Source organism: Peromyscus californicus, unplaced genomic scaffold (genome assembly GCF_007827085.1).
Source record: "Peromyscus californicus insignis strain IS unplaced genomic scaffold, ASM782708v3 Scaffold_6__1_contigs__length_162567912, whole genome shotgun sequence".
NCBI lineage: Eukaryota > Metazoa > Chordata > Mammalia > Rodentia > Cricetidae > Peromyscus > Peromyscus californicus.
Genome location: NW_026294584.1, coordinates 2,485,527 through 2,507,065, shown reverse-complemented (window position 1 = coordinate 2,507,065; position 21,539 = coordinate 2,485,527). Strand labels below are relative to the sequence as shown.

At 43.4% G+C, this 21,539-nt stretch overlaps 1 protein-coding gene across 5 annotated transcripts in view; it reads right to left on the bottom strand.

Moving 5' to 3' along the window:
* Slc26a5 (solute carrier family 26 member 5) overlaps positions 1 to 21,539 on the bottom strand; it is a 42,719-nt gene that overhangs the window by 3,207 nt on the left and 17,973 nt on the right. For 2 of the 5 annotated variants that reach the window (XM_052720546.1, XM_052720549.1), the window contains 9 exons: positions 21,357 to 21,439; positions 9,622 to 9,769; positions 8,163 to 8,276; positions 7,252 to 7,329; positions 6,486 to 6,581; positions 6,202 to 6,308; positions 2,698 to 2,767; positions 1,513 to 1,605; positions 603 to 710 (listed from right to left, as the gene is read on the bottom strand). In XM_052720546.1, the coding sequence (XP_052576506.1) occupies positions 603 to 710; positions 1,513 to 1,605; positions 2,698 to 2,767; positions 6,202 to 6,308; positions 6,486 to 6,581; positions 7,252 to 7,329; positions 8,163 to 8,276; positions 9,622 to 9,769; positions 21,357 to 21,439 (897 nt within the window). Of the gene's footprint in view, positions 1 to 590; positions 711 to 1,512; positions 1,606 to 2,697; positions 2,768 to 6,201; positions 6,309 to 6,485; positions 6,582 to 7,251; positions 7,330 to 8,162; positions 8,277 to 9,621; positions 9,770 to 21,356; positions 21,440 to 21,539 lie in introns of all 5 variants that reach the window. The other 3 variants (XM_052720545.1, XM_052720547.1, XM_052720548.1) reach the window with 3 other exon arrangements.

Below are 21,539 nucleotides of genomic sequence, written 5' to 3'. Positions count from 1 at the left end.
AGCGGCTAATGCTCGTAACTGCTGAGCCACCTCTTCAGCACCATAAGTCATGAATTTTCTAAACAACTCACTTTTTTTTCTATGAGAAAGATTCATAATGGAAAATAAGCCCATGTGTTCTCAAAAATCAATATGTGTATTTATTTAGCTAAGTTTCTTCGGGCATACACATTCCCCTCTATTTCAGTCCAGCACAGTTTATACTTCTTAGTCATCGTCCCCACTATTTTAGAAAATAGTCCTATTAACTTCAGCCTGGAGGGCTCCAAGTTACCAGAAGTCTAAACACAAAAACCAGCCTTTGAGTTTTTAATTATCAGCTAAATAACAAAGTATAGTAGTCAAATTTCTTAAGGTACTATGTTATTTTAATTTTTTAAAACTGCTTTCACTGCTTATTTCATAAGCATCCTCACAACTGACTATCACATTCTTGTTTCTCTTGTTTTTGAGACAGGATCTCATATATCCCAGACTGGGGCCTCCTGATATGCCCAGCACATCCAGCTCTGTCTCACATTTATAATACATTAGATTTTAACATGGTTAAAGATGGAGGACATGCAGATTGAGAGGAAAAGAGAAATTACAAGACCATTTACCACTTTGACAACAGTTGCATTGGCCACATTGGCATTTCCGATTTCCTTCGCATACTTCCTCATGGCCTTTCTTCTTGCTCCCATTATGAGTGCTGGGTTCACGCCAGTCTGTACAGAGACAATGGGTGCAACGTCACTTCACAGCTCCCAAGGACCCACTCAAATTCCACTAAATCTCCAGCTCTCCCTGGCCAACCACTTTCTGTACCAGGTTATCACCCGACCCGTGTTCTACCTTTCCCTCGGATGCCCTGAACTGAGTCACAGCTACTAGTTGTTTTCCTCAGGCTGAGTCTTCATTCAAGACTAGCAGACACTGAATAACTGAAAACTGTGTGATGGTGTTTACCAAATATAAATATAGAATGCTTAGATTTCTAAACTCGTCTGTGTGGGTAGTGGAGGTTGAGTCTTAATCATGACCCACAGGGGTCTTAGAGTAAGATTGCCTTTTCATTTCTTTAAATATGTAATGCATACACATGACAAAGGAATGTTTGCTTAATCATGGGAGTGTATTTAATGCCAGACACTGGATGGTACACATAAAATTTTTTTAATAGCTGGGCAGTGGTGGCACACACCTTTAATCCCAGCAGAGGCGGAGGCAGGTGGATCTCTGTGAGTTCAAGGCCAGCCTGGTCTACATAGTGAGTTCCAGGACAGCCAGGGTTACACAGAGAAACCCTGTCTCGAAAAAACAACAACAACAACAAAATACCCCAAAAGTTTAAAATAATGAATTTTATGAATATTTTACTCTAGTAGGTATACTGAGGCAGAGAAGTAATCCTTTAATCTCTTCCAACCCACAATGTCCTCCTCAGAAAGAATCAACTTTTAATTTCTAATTAAAAAATTAAAATTTTTGTTTTTATTTATTACTCTTAATAAATAAAAAGTAGCTCACCTTTCGTTTTAATGCGTTGCTATACAAGTCACTATTTGCATAGTAAATTGGGGCATTTATTTGGAATATTTTTATTCCAGGAATTTCTTTCACCTGAGAGGTAAAACATAATGATTTCAACACCTGGGTATATTTCAGAATCGAAATTGCAGTCATCTCCCTCCTCCAACATGAAGATGAACACAGAAAGTGTGAAGGGCCCTCTCACCATGTTTAGATGAAATTATGTCACTCAACTAAAACTCTGAGAGGGAGAGCTATGAAGTTTATGAAGGAAAGGTTTTGTTCTTGTGAGACTCTGTTGCCTAGGCCAGTCCTAACTCCTGAAGGGAAGCAACCCTCCCCCTCTACCACGTGAGGAGCCGGGAACACATCCTCCTGTTTGTTTTACAAGATAGTCTTTGCTTCATTTTTTTTTAAACCACTAAACACAAGGAAGAGCTGGAAAAAGACCCAAAGGAGAAAAGAAAATGGAGGAGAAAGGCTAGGCTGTCGGCAGGCAGGGACCACAGGCAAGTGAGGTAACACAGAGTTACTTGGTTTGAGCCACAATTCAACTCAAATAAAGCAGGGTGAATATTTTCTTGAGAAGTCTCATAGAACCCAAAGGTGCTATTTAGAGTTTAGTAATTTAATAGAAAATATCTATGCTAACACTAGGCTCATTTACCAATAATTTATAGTGAGTCTCCCCAAGCAGAAAACAAATGAAATAGTTTTCAAAGGTTTTGTAAAGTCTTTGAAGATTCTGTAGATGACAAGAACATTAAAATTAAGGAACTCTGAGGCTGTAATTTTAGCTATTAAAGATGAAGTGGGAGAGCACCATCGTCCCACCACCTAGATCTTAACATGATTAAAACTGGTATTTCCCCATTGGTTTAGACTCATCAAAAGAAAACCTTGCACATACAAAGCATCTTCAGCTTCAGTGTTTTTACAATGTGTACTCTTATACCCATTCTCATTGAAACAAACATTAGGAAATGGGGGAATTAATATACCCTAGGTATATTACGTATTAATAAAGTACAAAACTTTGTCCAGGCAGTGAATGGAAGCTGCGTCTTTCACATTGCTCACTAGGTCTCTCTTCCTCTCTCTCCTTCACCATGGGTAGAAACATTACTCAGCCATGTCCATCACATGCTTACACTCATTTAAGGTATCAGAAAAAGGTCCTACCTCCTCATATGCATCTATGTCAATGTACACATCGGTGTCGGGAAGCTGCCCCAGGACTTTGTAGCTCGGACTGTAGAGAGAAGGAGGAAGCAGTTTAATAGGCAGATGAGGAAAGGACTGCCCTGCCCCGCTGGAGTGCTTGGGCACCATTTCTGTACAGGTCTAGATCCTACTAATCAATCCCAGCAGAGCTCAGCCTCATTACTGTCCATGGATGCAGGAGCAAAGAGGTCTCTTTCTGTAAATATCCATTGGTTTTATTTGCTGATTGTCACAGCCTGTCACACCTACTGCAGCATGCATAGCTATGTGTTCTAATTTTATGAAGATGATAAAATCCTAAGAATCAGTCTCTAAAGCCAGGTGGTGGTGGTTCACAGCACTTGGGAGGCAGAGGCAGGTGGATCTCTGAGTTTAAGGCCAGCCTGGTCTACAGAGTGAGTTTCAGGACAGCCAGGGCTACACAGAGAAACCACATCTCAAACAATAACAAAAACAAAAAGAACCAGCCTCTAGATCCATGAAAAACCATATTTAAATCATTTTTTTTATCATATGCTGTGACTTGAGTAAGTCCCCAGTCACCCTAGGACTGAATTTTTACATGTGTGGAATGGGGATGCTAATAGTCATTGAGTTGTGAGGATGGAATGACATAAAGTATTGATCTTTACAAAGAGCTAAGCATGTAAGTAATTCTCATCACTTACTGCCACCCTTACTTCATTGTCCACACCAGTATTATCATTGTTCTGTGTCTGTCACCCTCAGGGGAAGACCATCGTGTAGAAGGGAAGGACAATGTCTTGTTGACTACACAGCTTGAGAGTCTGGTCTCTCTGTGGAAGCATAGCAGAACCTCAACAAATATCAACTCAAGGAAGAGTATAATTACTTTCTTATGTTTGACAAAGCCAATTAAACTCTGATCTTGTGGTTGAAGGAAGGACTCCATTGCATCAATAGCACCCACAGTTCATGGAGAAGATGCTTAGGAATCGTTTGTTGAATGAGTTCTCCTCCAAGCTATGTGCTTTGAGGGAACCTGAGTGCTTGGAACATGACTGTGATGGGTAGTTTTACGTAAACTTGATAGTCTTGTGTCATTTCAGAGTCATCTGAAAGGAGGGAATATCAATTGAGAAAATGCCTCTATGAGATCAAGTTGTAGACAAATCATTTTCTTAAATAGTGATAGATCAGTGAGGGCCCAGCCCATTGTGGGAAGGGCCATCCCTAGCCTAGTGGGCCAGGTTCTGTAAGAAAGCAGTCTGAGCAAGCCATGGGGATCAAGCCAGTGAGCAGCACTCTTCCATGGCCTCTGCATCAGCTCCTACCTGCAGGTTCCTGCCTTGTTTGAGTTCCTATCCTGACTTCCTTCAGTGATTAACAGCAATGCTGAAATGTAAGTCAAATAAACCCTTTCCTCCCCAACTTTCTTTTTGGTTATGGTATTTCATTACAGTAATAGAAACTGTAACTAAGACAACGCCGAAACTAGTGTGCTAGTAGATGACTCGTGGAAGTGTGCCCTAATTATAGATAGGAAGCAACTGAGAATAAACAGTCTTTTGAGTGATAGTCTCCCAAATGCCAACCTGCAAAATTACAGGAAAACCAGAAAGGACAGGACTCAAGTCTAATTATTTGAGAAAGACAGAGAAGTATATCATTAAAGAAACAAAGCAAAAATCAACCCTTGATAAGTTTTACTCAGTGAAGAAAACAAGCTGTTTGCGTCTCAGATTCTGTCCTGTGGTTTGTCAGAGGACATAGATGTTGTTTGTTTTGGAGGTGAGGTTTGGGCTGGGGCCTCGTGTCTGGAAAGCACATGCTCTACCCTGAGCTACACGCTCGGCTCCCTGGGTATCTTTAAGCACATCATTTACCAGAGCTCTGAGATGGAGAACTCCTCTATATTCTAATAAGAGCCTGAATAACAATAGGGAAAACTTCCTTAAGAAAAGATGGACACCAGGGGGCTGGAGAGATGGCTCAGCGGTTAAGAGCACTGGCTGCTCTTCAGAGGACCCAGTTCATTTCCCAGCACCCACAGGGCAGGTCACAACTGTCTGCAATTCCAATTCCAGGAGATCCAACACCCTTCTCTGCTCTCCATAGGTACTGTGCATGCACACAGTGCATAGACATACATGCAGGCAAAAACACTTGTACACAAAAAATAAAATTAAAAAGATGAAAAACAGTGTTAAAATTTGTTAATAAAAGTAGTTAATTCCATTCTCAACTTAGACCACATGTTCTTAACATTTTTCTTTTACGTCACTTCAGTGATGAAAATGTTCACTTCCTACCTAGAATATCCACCATTCTGCAGGTAAAGGGTTAACATCCCTCAATACTCCTACCCAAAGGGCCTTTCAAACTTAAAGGACCATTATGTGACTTGTAACTACGGGCAGACTGACTAGTGTATTACAGGCGGGAAGGGCACACACCCTTGAGTGTGTGGTACCACCACAGCATGCCTACATCTCTGCACTCCTTATTCTCATGTAGAGTCCCTGTTTTGAAAGATTATTTTATGCCTTCCCAATGGACTCAGTTTTCCACCAGGAAGGAGGGATAACAGGGCACAGTGGCTCCAAGTGGAGGGGCAGCCTGAACCTGTAAAGCTAGGTGTCAGAGTTTGCACCATGTTGTTGCTAAAAGCATGATTGACTCAGAAGAGGGCAAACAAGCCAGTGCATGCCTGCACCAGACCCAGCAGTGTCGAGGGTAGGAAGCATGCACTGAGGACAAGACCATTACCGGGCCTCCAACTGTGATGTAGCAGAGCATCTGACAAAACTGTATGGGATTATTTTTATCCCTTACCCCACCCCTTTTCAGGTGTTGGGGCTTGAATTTAGGGCCTTGAACATGCCAGGCATGTGTCCTACCATGAGGCTCTTCTTCCAGTCACACTGTAACTTCAGTTGGGATGCTGTTGTGGAATGTTATTTTAAGACATGCTACATTTGTTTATGCTGTGGAACATTTGTTTAACGATGCAAAGATGTGTTGCATTCCTTTATGTTGCATTTATTTAACTCCATGAAGTTGTGTTATTTTTTTGCCTGTCTAAAACATCTGATTGGTCTAATAAAGAGCTGAATGGCCAATAGCAGGGCAGGAGAAAGGATAGGAGGGTCTGGTGGGCAGAGAGAATAAATGGGAGGAGAAAAAGAGAGAAAGAAGATCAAGGAGAAAGAAAAGGAGAGGAGAGGAGGACTCTGGGGGCCAGCCACTCAGCCACACAGCCAGCCATGGGGTAAGAAGGAAAGAAAGATATACAGAAATAGAGAAAGGGAAAAGCCAAGAGGCAAAAGGTAGATGGGATAATTTAAGAAAAACTGACTAGAAATAAGCCAAGCTAAGGCCAGGCATTTATAAGTAATAGTAAGTCTCTGTGTGTATTTATTTGGGAGCTGAGTGGAAGGCCCCCATAAGGGTAAAAGTAAACAAAACAAGACACTTGCACCATTTCAGCAAGGCACTCACCTCTGTGTTCTGTAAATCACAGTCAGTAGAGCAATGATCACAGCAGTAATCAGTCCATAGTCCAACCCCAGAAACAGGGAGGACACAAAGGTGGTAAGCCAGATGGTCTAAAGGGAAGTCAGAGAGCGTCTAGAGGATCATTTTAATAATTCCATAAGAAATGCACACATGCATGCACGCCTCGCCGGAATAACACAACAATTAACTACATTAATATCTTTCTCATATTTGTATGCACACCACTGGTAGCTGCTGGCCTGTAACTAACAGCCACCTTTACTTACCAGCTCTATTTTGCTGGTTCTCCAGAAGAAGGGCAGATCTGAGAACTGCATAAACATTCCTTTCAGGTTGACGATCACAATGGCTGAGAGCACAGCCTGTAACACAGCACAGCCACCCATGCCTCTCCAGCTGTGGCCACACAGCCTCCTTCGCTGGCCACACCGTCTTTCTCCTGCCATCCCCACCCCTTTTCTCCACATGTCCTTATGGAGCACTCAGGGCATCTTTGAAGTTATGGGCACCAAGACTTTCAGCATTTGGTCACTTAAAGTTGGCCATAGAAAACCAAGTGTATGTCCCACCAGGAAATTCGCACAACAGCTAAGAGGTCCAGAATAAAATGTGTGAGTACAGGAATTATTTCATCTATGGTCTTTCTCCCTCATTTCTTTTCTGATTTCTCTTGGATTAAATATAATTAGCAAATAAATGTCCTGTTGTAGGTCATCTCAGAATTTTAATGGAAATGGAAGGTCATGGAAGGTCAAAGAGAGAAGATGTCTTAAGGTCAGCCAGCCCAAACATTACTTTGCAGAAAAGGAAACTGTGAGCAGGAGGTCAAGGATGTGCAGCTGTCAGTAGATGATGGATAGGATCTGGTCATCACTATGGCCCTTTCTCATACTACCCTGCTGAAGTTACAGTAAAAAGAAAACAAAAACAGCAACCCTCCAAGACAGCCACAAAAACACGAACAGAATAGCACGAAACAAAAACAGGAACAGAATAGCATGAAACCCCTCCCATCAAGCCCACAGTACACACCTGGGGCAGTGACTCAAAGAGGAATCCAGTGGCTAATATGACCAGTAGAATCATTAACGAGGCCAGACAACCTGCAAGCTGGATGAGAAAAGACACATGGAAGGGGCTTTTAGACCAGAGTCAAAAGTAGGCACAGGCTGATCTTATTTTGCCCATTTTCACAGTGGGATAAATCAAGAACACATGGGTTTAAAGAAGTCTTCCAAAGCATTACCTAAACTTACAACTCTAGCTCATTACCTCCAGCCTACACCTCTTGCCTCCTCCTCGATAGTTCCTCTTACAGCTTTTAAGCAGAACTAAACTGCTTAAACATCCTGGTCAAATGCTCTTGTCAGAGGTGGAGAATGACGTTGGGTGCCAACCTGAGACCCAGGAACAGATGACTTCAGACTAGCATTTGCTGTCCAATGGCAAGTCCAACCACATGTCATGATTTCAGTTTTTAAAAATTAAAATGAAAGGTCTTGGTTGCATAGCCACATTTCAGGCACTCAAGAGTCACATGTTGCTAATGGCAGCCATGTTGGATGGTGCAAAGAATAAAGACCTCCATCATTGTGTGAATGTTCCGTTGAATGGAGCGAGCCTCATGAGGGTCATACTCAGTCTCAGGCTTCCAGAAAAAGCTCATGTCTGAACATTTAAGGTTTACTGTAGCAAGTGGAGTGTCATATAACTTCCAATTTAACTGGAGAATGTATCTCTTTCCTATAGATCCAGGTTTTTTGTGTGTGTGTGTGTAGTTGTATGATTTGCTTCAACCAATCATGCCTTTCTTTGATTTACCGCACAGCTCACTGAAGCATGGACCTGAAGCAGAGTAGCTTACTTTGGATTCAGGACAGAATCAAGAGATGGACATTTAATCCCAGCCAGATCACCAGTTCTTAGAGTACTGTTGTACGTACCTGGGTTTTTCCTCCCGTTCCCTCCTGAACAAGGCTTCGAGACAAGGAGCAAGAAATTGAAAAGGTCTGGAAGAGTGATCCGATGGAGTTGCAGATCCCCAAGGCAATGAGCTCCTTTTCCATGTGGAAACAAAGCAAAGGTGACAGACATGTCACTCTTAGGGAGGAGCACAGAAGTGCATTAGACACACACCTTCAGTGGTGCAGGCTTTCCCGCCTTCACTTTGCAAAAGCTGTTTCTTTACCGTGAGTTCAAAATTGGAGTTAGGGTATATTGCACAGTGGGAAGAAAACTGGATTTTTATTGTGTTGGAAATAAATGCTGTGATTCCTACTTGCTCCGTTTCCCAAACCCACTCTCTATACAAACAGTGCTTTTATAAAAGACTGCAAAAAAACTGAGAAAATACTTCTCAAAAGAGAAAGTTCTGGATGCATGAGTACTGGCATCTTTTACATGTCTGGCCGGTTGCTCATGAAGAAATGCATGCCAGTGCCTTCTTAGGACATGTGAGTCCTTTTCTAAGTGCTACTTTGGAATTTCTAGGTTGGTTTTATATAAATGTGGAACATCTGGTCCATGCCCAGCAATTCCAGCACTCTGGAGGCTGAGGCAGGATACTACCACAAGTTTGAGGCTTAGCTACAGAGTGAGACCATGCCTCTAAAATAATCAATATGTCATTATTTAAAGAAAAAATATCTGCTAGCTGGGTGTAGTGGTGCATACCTTTAATCCCAGCTCTTGAGGGACAGAGGCAGGTGAATCTCTGAGTTCAAGGCTAGCCTGGTCTATAGAGAGAGTTCCAGCAGCCAGAGCCACATAATGAGACATGAGACTCTGTCTCAAATAAATAAATAGATAGATAGATAGATAGATAGATAGATAGATAGATAGATAGATAAAATGAAATAAAATAAAAAAGAAATATTTGCTTGAACTTTCTCAGAAAGGATTCTCATTCTATGCTAAGATTTGCTACTTTGTAACATATGAAAAGTATCTGCCATAAAATGTGAAATAATGTAGTGAGTTAAAAGAGACACTATAACAAGATTACAGATCATGGCATTTGGATTAAATACCGCCCCCCACAGCTATGTTATAAAAGGCAGCAAAGAGAAAACAAAGTCCCAGCAGTCAGAAAACCGGAGCAGGAGGATTGTTGTGACTTTGAGCATGGGCCACACAATGAATTCCAGGTCATTAGCCACAGTGTGAGACCTTGTGTGCAATAGAGGTGGAAGGAGAGAGAAGAGGAGGGGTTGGGATGAAAGGAGGAGGAGGGAGGCAGGGACGGAGGGAGGGAGGAGTATATCGTAGTGTCACATAAATACATTCTTCCATTATGTCCACCACCAGAATAGCTTTCCTCCTATGCTGCTCCCTTTGCTGTCTCCAGCAGAACTTGGTGCTTGTACCCCAGTGAAATACCCATGTGAAACTGATGGTTTTTACCTGATTGCCATCAACCTGGTAGCCATGCTTATTTGCCAAGGTTTTGGCCATGGAGATTGTCACTGAAAATCCAACGATGGCTATGGCAATGGCATCCACATATACGAGGTGGAAGAGGCTGGTGTCCGGGTTGGCGGGAGGAAGTAGCCTGCAAAGCCAAGATGACTTTAACTCAAGAGCTGTGACCATTGGGATAAACACACAGAGTGGGGCAGAACATGGGAGAGCGGCATTATCTGTAAATGAGGAGACCAGTGCTCAAGTACCTGTTGGTTCTTATGTGGCAACAAGAAGGGCCCTCCTGCTACCCAAGTTCTTTCCTGGACCATCCTGCAGAGTGGCTTTCTATGGGATGGATTGTCTGTGTACGATCAGGTGCCGAGGTATGCAGAGCAGAGTAACGCCATACCTGACGGCAGGTGTACGTAAGACTAGGCTGAAGACAGGGTCGGTGGAGACATATGAGCCAGGCTTGGGTGGAGAGAGATTTGGGCAAGCACTGCTTCAGTGGACAGTTGCCGCCCCGGTTACATACTCACTTCTCCCCTCTGCTCTTCCTGTGCCACTGTCCTTTGAGTTCCAACATGGAAAAGAGAAAGTACTACTCTGTGGGCCTCACAGGGAAACTGGAGGAGCCAAGGTGTGACTTCTGCAACCATGCAGCTTTTTCCAATCTTGTAGTTTGGAACTCCTGTCCTAAAAGTAATCTGACAGTGGGGGTTTGCAGAGGCATCTTGCTCAGTTCCAGGCATTGGGTAAAATAATTGTAGCATTCACTTACTTGCTATATAAGCCAATTACCACTTTCTTGTGTGTGAAGTCCTCTGTGCTGGTTTCTATGCTTGCTTAACTATCTCTCAATGACTGCGAATGAAACATCACCACAGCCCCAAGTTTACAGACGAGCAAACGAAGCACCAGGTTACACAGCTGTGCAAGCCCAACCAGTTCTTCCATGAAGAACACAAAAGCATAAATAACTTGCCTTTTTCCCCAATGTTTTCACACTGTGTCGAAGTGCAAGGACAGAAGGGCATTTCCAACCCTGAGGTAAGGAAAGGGAGGCATGGAAGGACCCTCATAAGCCTAGTTTATTTTTTACATAAACCCTCTCTCTCAACAACAGGCCTATTTCATAGGCTCCACCAATATTCCAGATTATAGGTGAAAAGGGATACTTTCAGGTATGAAGTGATTTTCCCAAGACAGAACAGAAAGACATACCTAGAGGCCTGACTACAAACAGGGACCTGACAGTTGGTTTCGGCCAGAAATATGGGATACTAGAACAGAATATGTTTTGAAATGAGTTCAAGAAAGTGACCCTGGGATTTTTACCAGGCAGCTGCCACTTTCTGGGCCCTTCAGCATCTATTTGTTTGTGAGTACATATTGATAGGCGCGGTAGGTAGCTTCAAACTCAGCCTCCAGCCATTCCTCTCACACTTGCAGACACAACTGCTTCTTCCATCTAGATGCCGCTCTCTTACTGGACCTAGGCTGGCCTCCAGACGGGCTATTTTGGCTTGTGTTTGCAACGTCTCCCACAGGCTCGTGTTCTGAACACTCGTGCCCCATCAACGTCTCCCACAGGCTCGTGTTCTGAACACTCGTGCCCCATTTGTGGCTCTATTTTGAAAGCTGCGGTATCTTTGGGGTGAGGCCTGGCCAGCAGAGGCAGATCAGTAGGGGCAGGCATTTGAAAGCTATCTCTACCCCTGGTTCTGGCCTGGCCGAAAGGCTCCCTCATCCACGATGTGAGAAGTCACTGTGTCATGCTCCTGCTGCTATGGATGGAGCCACGCCTGTCCCACTATGATGGACAGAAAGGAACAAAACAACTCTCTCCTTCCTTACATTGTTTCTGCCAGGTAATCTGGTCACAGTTACAGAGTATGCAAGAAATGGGGTCATCACTGTGACAGAGCTAATCCGTACTTCTCAGATGGTTAGAACTGACTTTGAGGAGAAATGAGGAAGAATTTGAAGCTGTGGGCTTGATTAAATCCTAGAACGCTAACAAAAGCCTCCTGGTTGGTTCTGCTGGGAGTTTGGAAGTCCAAAATGTGGATAGAAATGTGAATGTGAAAGCTGAGCTCATGAGGTTTCAGATGAGAACAAGGTCCCTCATGAGAACTGGGCTAGAGGTGATTTGTGTTACTTTTGCCCAAGAATCTGGATAATGGGTCCATGTCCTGAAAAGACGACTGAGGAGGAGTGAGGAAGTAATCGGCCAGTTGATTTGGTGGAGGAAACTTCAACACGTGAAAAGCTGTGGCTTAGTTATTACTTGTTTTTAGCCAGGTAGTGAGAGTTTAGATAAACAAATGAGCAGACTGGACAGGAAAGGCCAGAGAGCACATTTAGAGCTGTTCCAGACAAAGTAGGTTGGTAAAGAGATTTGTGCCATTAAAGAAAAGCCAGGGACCATGCAGTGGGACAATAGGAAAGATACCTTGCTATGGAGAACCCTTTCCCTGAAGGCCTCAGAATATAAGAATGCAAATTTATTTGAAACTTCCATTTCAAAAGAGAGAGAGATGAAGGAGTGCCCTGCAGAAAAAGGGATGCCTAGGAAAGCGTTTCACCAAGTCCAGCTGTGCAGGCACTCACAGGCTTCTGTTGCTGTGGGCTATTCGGCCCCAGCTATTATGACTTGGTGTTATATATATGGTGCTGGTTTTGCAGGCATGCAGAATGCAATAGTAACAGATCACTGGGGCTTTCACCAATGTTCTAGAGGAAACTTCATGATGTCAAGCAATGCTTATCCAGGTCACTTCCCTGCAGGAGGCCTCTGAGCTGAATGAGCAAGAAGCTGTGATGGTTTGACTCTGCAGTGTCTCCATATTTTGAACTCTCAGTCCCCAGCTCCTGGCATCTCTTTGAAGGACATGAGCCTTTAGGAGGTAGGCCGCATAGAGGAAGCAGGTTAGCAGGGGAAGGACCTTGAAGGTCATCTGTTCCCCTGGCTCCATGCTGGGCTCTCTGCCTCCAGCTTGCTGCCGCCTGTGGACTTAATGCCCGCTCCTGCTGCCATCCATGACAATGCTGCTCCTCCACCACACCTTACCTGCTATGAGGACCAAATCTCTCTGGAACTCTGAGCAACATGGACCTGTGCTACTTTATTTCTGTTTCTTGTTCTTTTTTGCCTACTAGGTATTTCGGTCATAGTGATCCAAAAAGAAGTTATTACACCCTTGACCAGCAGAAACGCAGAGAAAGTGACATCCTCAAGCTTCACACAGCCTGGGAAATCCTCTGCTTTCCCAGACTCTGAGGAAATCACATAAAAAGAATTGGCTGTTCTGCTGGAGATGCCATGAGGAAAGAAGATGCCAGCCAGCCCCAGCTGTTAGCCCAGGCTGGCTCCAGCTCACTGTGTAGCCCAGGCTGGCCTCACATTTGCCTTTCCTTTACCACAGCCTCCCATATGCTAGGAGTACAGGTGCATGACACCACATTTGAACACCTGCTTGGTTTTGAGGAAGTTTCAAGAGGCAAAGTTTTGTGGGTAACCAAGCTTCAGAAGGTAAAATCATTGTCTCGTTTTTTTTTTTTGTTTTTTTTTTCTGAGACAGGGTTTCTCTGTGTAGCTTTGCGCCTTTCCTGGAACTCACTTGGTAGCCCAGGCTGGCCTCGAACTCACAGAGATCCACCTGCCTCTGCCTCCCGAGTGCTGGGATTAAAGGCGTGCGCCACCACCGCCCGGCCATGGTCTCGTTTTTAAAGTTTAGGCACATGTCCCACAGATGGAAGGTGGGCAGCACATCTGGGACAGTGGGACAGTGGGACCAGTCAAGGGGACACAGATGCTAGCCTACCAGTGGTTTTTTGTTTTGTTTTGTTTATTTAAAGGAAAAATCTAAACGTTAGACTTTCTCATTTAATTAAATTATTTGTAGCTAGTAACAGAATAGGATTATCTGCTGGATCTAATCAAAGACTAATGTTTATCACAGGACTCACTGTTAGAGAGTCCGAGTGAGGTAGTGGAAAGAATACAAAACGGGCATCCGAGGCCCCTGAGACAGCTCACTTAGGTCTCTGAAGTATCACCTTCTCGGGACCCTTCCTGACATAGCAGCCCGCACTCTCCCCCTTACCTGGCATCCTTCCTACTCAGCTCTCCCCTGCCTGTTGGTGCTGATTGGCTGTTTGTGTCAGCGGGCCACAAAGCTCTCAGGGGTCAAGAGAAGTTTTTGTATGTGTGTTTGTTTGTGACTGCCATGTCCCTGGCACACGTCAGCATTCAGTAAACAACAGCTGAATGAATGAGGGTAACTTTTGCCCCTGTTTTTTAATGGGGACAATGACATGTATATATTGTCAATAGGGTGACTACAGCCTCAACTGGGAGAGTGAATATGAAAGTAGTTTACAAATCTCAGTCTAAATTGAAAACAAAATTATTGCCTTGTTATGGTTTTGTTCTGAGTCATTATTAAAGAACATGTTCATGAAACTGATTTTCTGTTTTGACGTTTACAGTTGGAAGCTTTCCCTGAAGTAGTGGCTCAGTGGAGGGAGGTCTCTGTGTGAGAGCACTCTGTGCCTCTCTGCCTCCCTGGAGACTCCTGGTCGGGCATAGCCTGATGGAACAGGACAGCTTCTCTCAGTGTCCAACATCTGGGCAGGTATTTGGAATTTGGAGAAGAGAAGAGAAGAGAAGAGAAGAGAAGAGAAGAGAAGAGAAGAGAAGAGAAGAGAAGAGAGGAGAGGAGAGGAGAGGAGAGGAGAAGAGAAGAGAAGAGAAGAGAAGAGAAGAGAAGAGAAGAGAAGAGAAGAGAAGAGGAGAGAGAGGAGAGAAGAGAGAGGAGAGAGAGAGAAGAGAGAGAGGCATTACTGCCAATACAGAAAGACAGAGACACAGCTAGAGGTGCAGTGAGAGAGATGACCGGGTCAGGGAGAGTCAGTCAGAGGTGATGGGTCCCTCTTTTCCTTTAAATGTAAATGTAATAAATCATGTTAAAAATGTGGAATTGGCTAATATAGAGGAAGCAAATAAGTAACCAGCATATAAACTAAAACTGGAAAGCCCACTGGGATGAGCCCTGGAGCCTCTCACTGGCCTGCCCTGGATGCCTGCTGCACATGCTGTCACACACACACACACACACACACACACACACACACACACACACACACACACACACACCGCCCTGAGTGTCAGCTATAGCTGGAACAAGTGTGGACCACCACACTCACACAGCAGATGGGAAGCATGGGCTTTGAGAGGAGATGCCATTTGCTCAAGGATGCACAACTAAAAGGCTCAGGCTAGAGTTGACTCCTTTTTGCTTTTCAATCCTTGTGTCACTCATGCAGAGGTTTAAAAAAAGGTTTACAGAAAAGAAAATCCCTATTCCACACTGTTAGAAATCAGGTGTTCCCACAGCCTGCCGCCAGTGACTCAGTACCAGTAGCCAAGTCATCACCAGCAGCCATACCCTTTAAAAGGCCCCCTGACATCACAGCCTCCTGTTCTCTTGCTCTTGCTCTCTCACTCTTGTCTCTCTGTCTCTGTCTCTCTCTCTCATGTGCTCACTCAGAGATAGCCTTTCCCTCCCCTCAATAAATCTCTTGCATGAGATCTGTTGTGTTGTGTGATCTTGCGGCATACCTTGGCCCCAACTCACCAAGGTACCTCTGCCACATAAGCCATTGGTGCCGATGACTCAGGTGGCTCTCCTGGTGTCTGCACACTTCCCTCTTGTGGGGGTCTAAGCCCCACTGGGACCCTATTCCTTATCTCCAGTCCACCTGCAACAGATTCACTTTCTGGCCCACTGATCGCTGTGCATGACATCCAAAACTGGCAATTGCTAAGTTTTCCCTCTTAGTCGGAGTAAATGCTTCTCTGAATATGAAAAAAAATGACAATTGAACATCTGACACCCCTCTGGTATTCTTGGAGGTGGAGGTACCCTCAGGTACTCACAGTCTGAGGCTATAGGTGACCTGCTTCACTGACCTCACTTCTGACCATTTCCCTAGGGGGAGGCTTCATTTTTGAGCTGGGTTTTCACCTTTTGGCTTCATTGGAAAGTCCTGTTACCAGGCACCAAGTCTTTCCCCAAGTTTAGCCGGGCTAATCCCCTGGCCCCATATGGTGAGGAGATGACCCCTATAGCTGCAGCGTCTTCGTTCGGTCCTCCTGAGTCCTTGAGATGCCTTGGACTTCAGGCCTTGGAGGCCCTCCTCCTCATCCATGAGAACTGCATCATCTGTATCCCCGGCTCTCCTTTGGGATTCTCCTAAGAACCCCAGACTCCACCTAGCACCCAACTTAAAGGCCTCTAAACTCATCTGCTTTCCCAGTCAAATCTGGCCTCAACATCCCCTAGATAATCAATCCAAACGTAGCCAACCAAGCAATCAGGGGACATAGAGGATTCCTCATTCCGTTTCTTTCTTCTCTGCTCCAAGCCTTATTTGTTTTTGTCCGACCTACCTCCACCCACACTGCGTAAATGTTGGGTCTTTAAATTCTGTAAGTTTATTGCAAAGTGGGAGCCAGAGCCAGGCCTAGCAGGAGCAGCGGGGAAAAGCAAAGGAGCAGGTCAGCTGCAGGTGCACACACCTGCTTTCCCTGCAGCATCTGCTCCGAACCAAGCTGCTGCTCTAACTCTCCTAAGGTGTGTACTAATCATTTGTTTGTGAATGTGATTCCAAATTCTAGACTCCAGTTCTTCAGCCTGCTGCACCTCTGGCCTGCTGTGCCCTCCACATGGGCACCTATGTGCTTCTCTGTCTCCTGCAGCCTGCTGAACCCACGTGGACATGTCCCTTCTCTCCTGCTCTTTCCTTGCTATCTCTGGCTCTAGCCTGCATCCCACAGTGCCCTCTTGGAGCTTATAGGAACACACCTGCACAGTGTTCCATTTTGTGACCCTCTCTTCTTCTTCCACAGACTCAGATTTTCTTATGATAGCTTGGGCTCAGTACAGAAAGTTGGCAAACTTGATTTCCAAATTCTCACAAATTGTAATAACTGCTACTGCACAGACAAATGATCCCCAAATATCTTATATCTAAACTTGCTCCACTTTCTCTACTTTCCACTCTTAAAAATCATTTCTCTCGGGCTGGAGAGATGGCTCAGAGGTTAAGAGCAGTAACTGTTCTTCCAGAGGTCCTGAGTTCAATTCCCAGCAACCACATGGTGGTTCACAACCATCTGTAATGAGATCTGGTGCCCTCTTCTGGTGTGAAGGCATGCATGCAGGCAGAACACTGTATAGATAATAAATAAATCTTTAAAAAAAATCATTTCTCTCTATGAATTCTTTGTGCTCTGCTCTCAAAAAAAATCTCTTAAGATTATGCTATAAACTCTTTTTTTTTTTTTTTTTTTTTTTTTTTTTTTTTTTTTTTTTTTTGGTTTTTCGAGACAGGGTTTCTCTGTGTAGCTTTGCGTCTTTCCTGGAACTCGCTTTGGAGACCAGGCTGGCCTCGAACTCACAGAGATCCGCCTGGCTCTGCCTCCCAAGTGCTGGGATTAAAGGCGTGCGCCACCACCGCCCGGCTATGCTATAAACTCTTATCTCAGAATTTGAAAATTCATTGGGTATGATTTAAATCTATGAAATCTGTAACAAAAGTTGGCTTCAAATGTATAACAAAAGGCTTATAATTAAAAATCTAGACATGTATATATATATATATATATATATATATATATATACACACACGTGTGTGTGTGTATGTATATATGTAACAATGATTCAAATCCATATGTGTGTGTATGCAACTTGGATTCAACCCTGTGTACATGTGTGTATGTAACTTAGATTCAACTCACACTTATTAGGAGGTACGGCTTTGTTGGAGTAGGTATGGCCTTGTGTCACTGTGGCAGTGGGCTTTGAGGTCTCATATATACTCCATGTCACACTCTGATGATAATGGACTAAACCTCTGAAAATGTAAGCCACCCCAGTTAATGCTTTTCCTTTATAAGAGTTGCCGTGGTCATGGTGTTTCTTCACAGCAATAGAAACCCTAACTAAGACAGGAAGCAACAAGTCTTAAATATTTTGGATAGGTATGGATTTTTTAAGATGATACAAATTTAAGGTTATATTTGATATAACATACTATATATGTGATTTGTGTCTGGTTTAGAATATAATGTATATGATTATAAAACTTTAAGGTTGGGTGCTGAAGAGATGGCTCAGAGGTTAAGAGCACTGGCTGCTCATCCAAATGTCCTGAGTTCAATTTCCAGCAACCACATGGTGGCTCACAACCATCTATAATGAGATCTGGTGTCCTCTTCTGCCATGTAGGCATACATGCAGACAGAATCTGTATGCATAATAAATAAATAAATCTTTAAAAAAACTTTAAGGTTATAAAGGTCTACTCAGATTAACAAATGCTGACTTAAGGTTTATGTTTACTTATGTCTTTGCTAACTGTTTAACACCAAGCTACTAGAAAATTTAGATAAGTAACAACATATGTTTGATTAATAAGGTGTATTTGATAATCAAGATTTATAAACTCAGGTTCACAGCAATATTGGTCAAATTTCTTTGTCTTTTAAGCTTTAGCTATTTAGACAAACTAAGTCATAAAAACTGCAATATTCCATAATGACGCACTATAAAAGGATCAGTAAAGTTGCCAGCCTCTCTATGGACTGTATCTATGATTAAAAGTTTTATTTTGGCTGGGCGGTAGTAGCACATGCCTTTAATCCCAGCACTTGGGAGGCAGAGCCAGGCAGATCTTTGTGAGTTCAAGGCCAGCCTGGTTTACAGAGCGAGAGCCAGGAAAGGCACAAAGCTACACAGAGAAACTCTGTCTCAAAAAACCAAAAACCAAAAAAAAACCAAAGTTTTATTTTGATACTAAAAGAACTTTCATTCAAAAATTGTTATTTTTAAAAAATAATTTATTTAAATTTATTTTATGTACATTGGTGTGAAGGTGTCAGATCCCCTGGAACTGGAGTTACAGACAGTTGTGAGCTGCGATGTGGGTGCTGGGAATTGAGCCTGGGTCCTCTGGAAGAGCAGCCAGTGCTCCTAACCACAGAGTCATTTCTCGAGCTCCCCCCAAATTGATATTTTTTTTTTTTTTTTTTTTTTTTTTTTTGGTTTTTTCGAGACAGGGTTTCTCTGTGTAGCTTTGCGCCTTTCCTGGAACTCGCTTTGGAGACCAGGCTGGCCTCGAACTCACAGAGATCCGCCTGGCTCTGCCTCCCGAGTGCTGGGATTAAAGGCGTGCGCCACCACCGCCCGGCCCCAAATTGATATTTTTTTTTTTTTTTTTCTTTTTTTTTTGTTTTTTTTCGAGACAGGGTTTCTCTGTGTAGCTTTGCGCCTTTCCTGGAACTCACTTTGTAGACCAGGCTGGCCTCGAACTCACAGAGATCCGCCTGGCTCTGCCTCCCAAGTGCTGGGATTAAAGGCGTGCGCCACCACCGCCCGGCCAAATTGATATTTTTTAAAGGCTGAACCTAACAGGTATGAAATGTAAAGTCCTACTCTTATAAAAGCTACTAACTGATTGCAAATTGTTAAGGATAATTAAGACATGCAAGTTAATGGTCAGTCACCTTATAAAGGATCAAATTCTTTAATGTGTCCAGACTAATGTAATTAATTACAGGAAGAGCCTTATGTAGCCTTCTGTATATGCTTCAAAGTTAAGCCTAAAGCAAATAACTAAATCAGGTATACTTAATAGAAAATGGTCCTCAAAGTCTTCAGAGATCTGCTGAATAGGGCATTTAAAATGATCCATAAAAAAAGCTTTTGTGATAGAGAGAAGTGCCAGCTCCTGGAAGCACCCCTAATCTCCTCCAAAGAAGATGATGGGGCACAGAAGAACCTCCACCTGGAGCTTGCTTTAAATGTGGCAAAGGTGACCACTGGGTGAAAACCTGCCTTCACCTTGCCCGCTGCCAGACCCTGTCCAGGCTGTGGACAAGCAGGACACAGGGGAATTGATTGCCCCACTTTCTCTAGATCATCAAGTTCCTCCTCCACAAGAAAGTCTGTTGGATCTTCTGGGCCTGGCAGCTGAAGACTGATGCTTTCCCAGGACCTCTGTTCACAGTGACCACAGAGGAACCTCAGGGGATTGTCCAGTAGCCGGTAAGTCTTGTCATTTTTAATAGATTCGGAAGCTGCTTGGTCTGTACTTCCTGCTTACTCAGGTAAGATTTCTCCTTCTCTGGTCTCTGATGGCCTTGATGACTAGGCTAGTGACAGCTTTGTCAGTTTAACAGCAGCAACCAAGGCTTCAGCTGCCTCCTCAGTTCTCTTCACGTGTAAAAATCAGGACTCAGGCCTCACTTTCCTAGAGCTATTATTAGGTCTAGGAAACTGTCTAGACACAGTTTACCTGCTACCAGACTCTAAAAAGAGATAAAGTCCCAAAACAGATTTCAATTTCAATGTAACTTTGTATTATTCCTTTGTTTAAAGAAACTCACTTGACAATGATTGCCCTCAGTAATCAACCACCTGTGTCTTGTGGTGTAAAGTTTATGTGAGGTCTGAGGTTATGAAAGTTTAAGTTGTGAGAATCTAAAAAAATGCTTTAGGGTCTAAGAAGGTGTGCAAATTCAAGTTATAAAGATCTGAGGACATGAAAGCTTAAGTTGTGATAAGTGACTTAAGGTATTTTAAAAAAATGAAGCTGGGCATGGTGGTATATGCCTTTAATCCCAGCACTTGGGAGGCAGAGGAAGGTGAATCTCTGTGAGTTCGAGGCCAGCCTGGTTTACAGTTTCAGGACAGCCAAGGCTACACAAAGAAACCCTTTCTCAAAAAACCAAAACCAAAACCAACCAAACAAAAAGTTTCAGATTTCTTTCCCTCTTTATGCAAACCAATCAGAAAAAGATAAATACTGTATGATTCATTGGCAAAAAGGTACTAAGAATAGTCAAATTTATAGAACAGAAATCTGAATTGCAGTTACCAGGGCCTGAGAGATGGAGAATGAAGGTGTGGTTGTTAATGACCATAGAGTTCAGATTTGCAAGGTGAAAGTGTCCCAGAGACCTGTTTACAGTGTGAATAAACTCAACACTACTGAACTGCATATTTAGAAGAACTGCATATTGATGGGTTGGGAGGTGGCTCAGTGGTCGCGAGTGCTTAATGCTCCTGCAGAGGCCTGAGTTCAGTCCCCAGCACCCATGTCAAGTGGCTGACAATCTCCTGCAACATCAGCTCCAGGCCGTCTTCTGGCCTCGGTAGACATCTGAACATGTACACATGCATATATACATGCAAATAAAAACAAAATCTTTAAAAATGGTTAAAAATGAAATCTTAAATTTTTTTCCTGCTATGTCCTCCCCCCTCCCCACCAGACAGGGTCTCACAATATAGTTCTGGCTTCCTGGAACCTGCTATGAAGATCAAGACGGCCTTGAACTCACAGAGATCTGCCTACCTCTGCCTCCTAAGTTTTGGGATTAAAGGTGTATGCTACCACATCCAGCTGCTATGTCTTTTTAACCAACAACACACACACACACACACACACACACACACACACACACACACACACACATACACACACACATACACACACACACACACATACACACACACATACACACACACACACACACACACACACACATACACACAAACTCAAGCCTTTAAAATCTGATATGTAGAAAAGATGATTTTTCATGCAGAGTTGGAGATAGTAGATTCCTTGAGTATTCAATCACTCTTCTTAAACTATTTTCTTACCCTAGAGGAAGTGTTCCAACAACATCCACGCTGTAGGACTCTTGCAAGTTAAACCCTGCAGAAATGCCAGTTCCCATCACCACCTATAACAGACACAAAAACAAAAAGACTTTAGAGTCAAATCCTGACACACCACAAAATCAAGGTTCAAAGAATGTGTTGATCAGGAAATCTATTCTCACT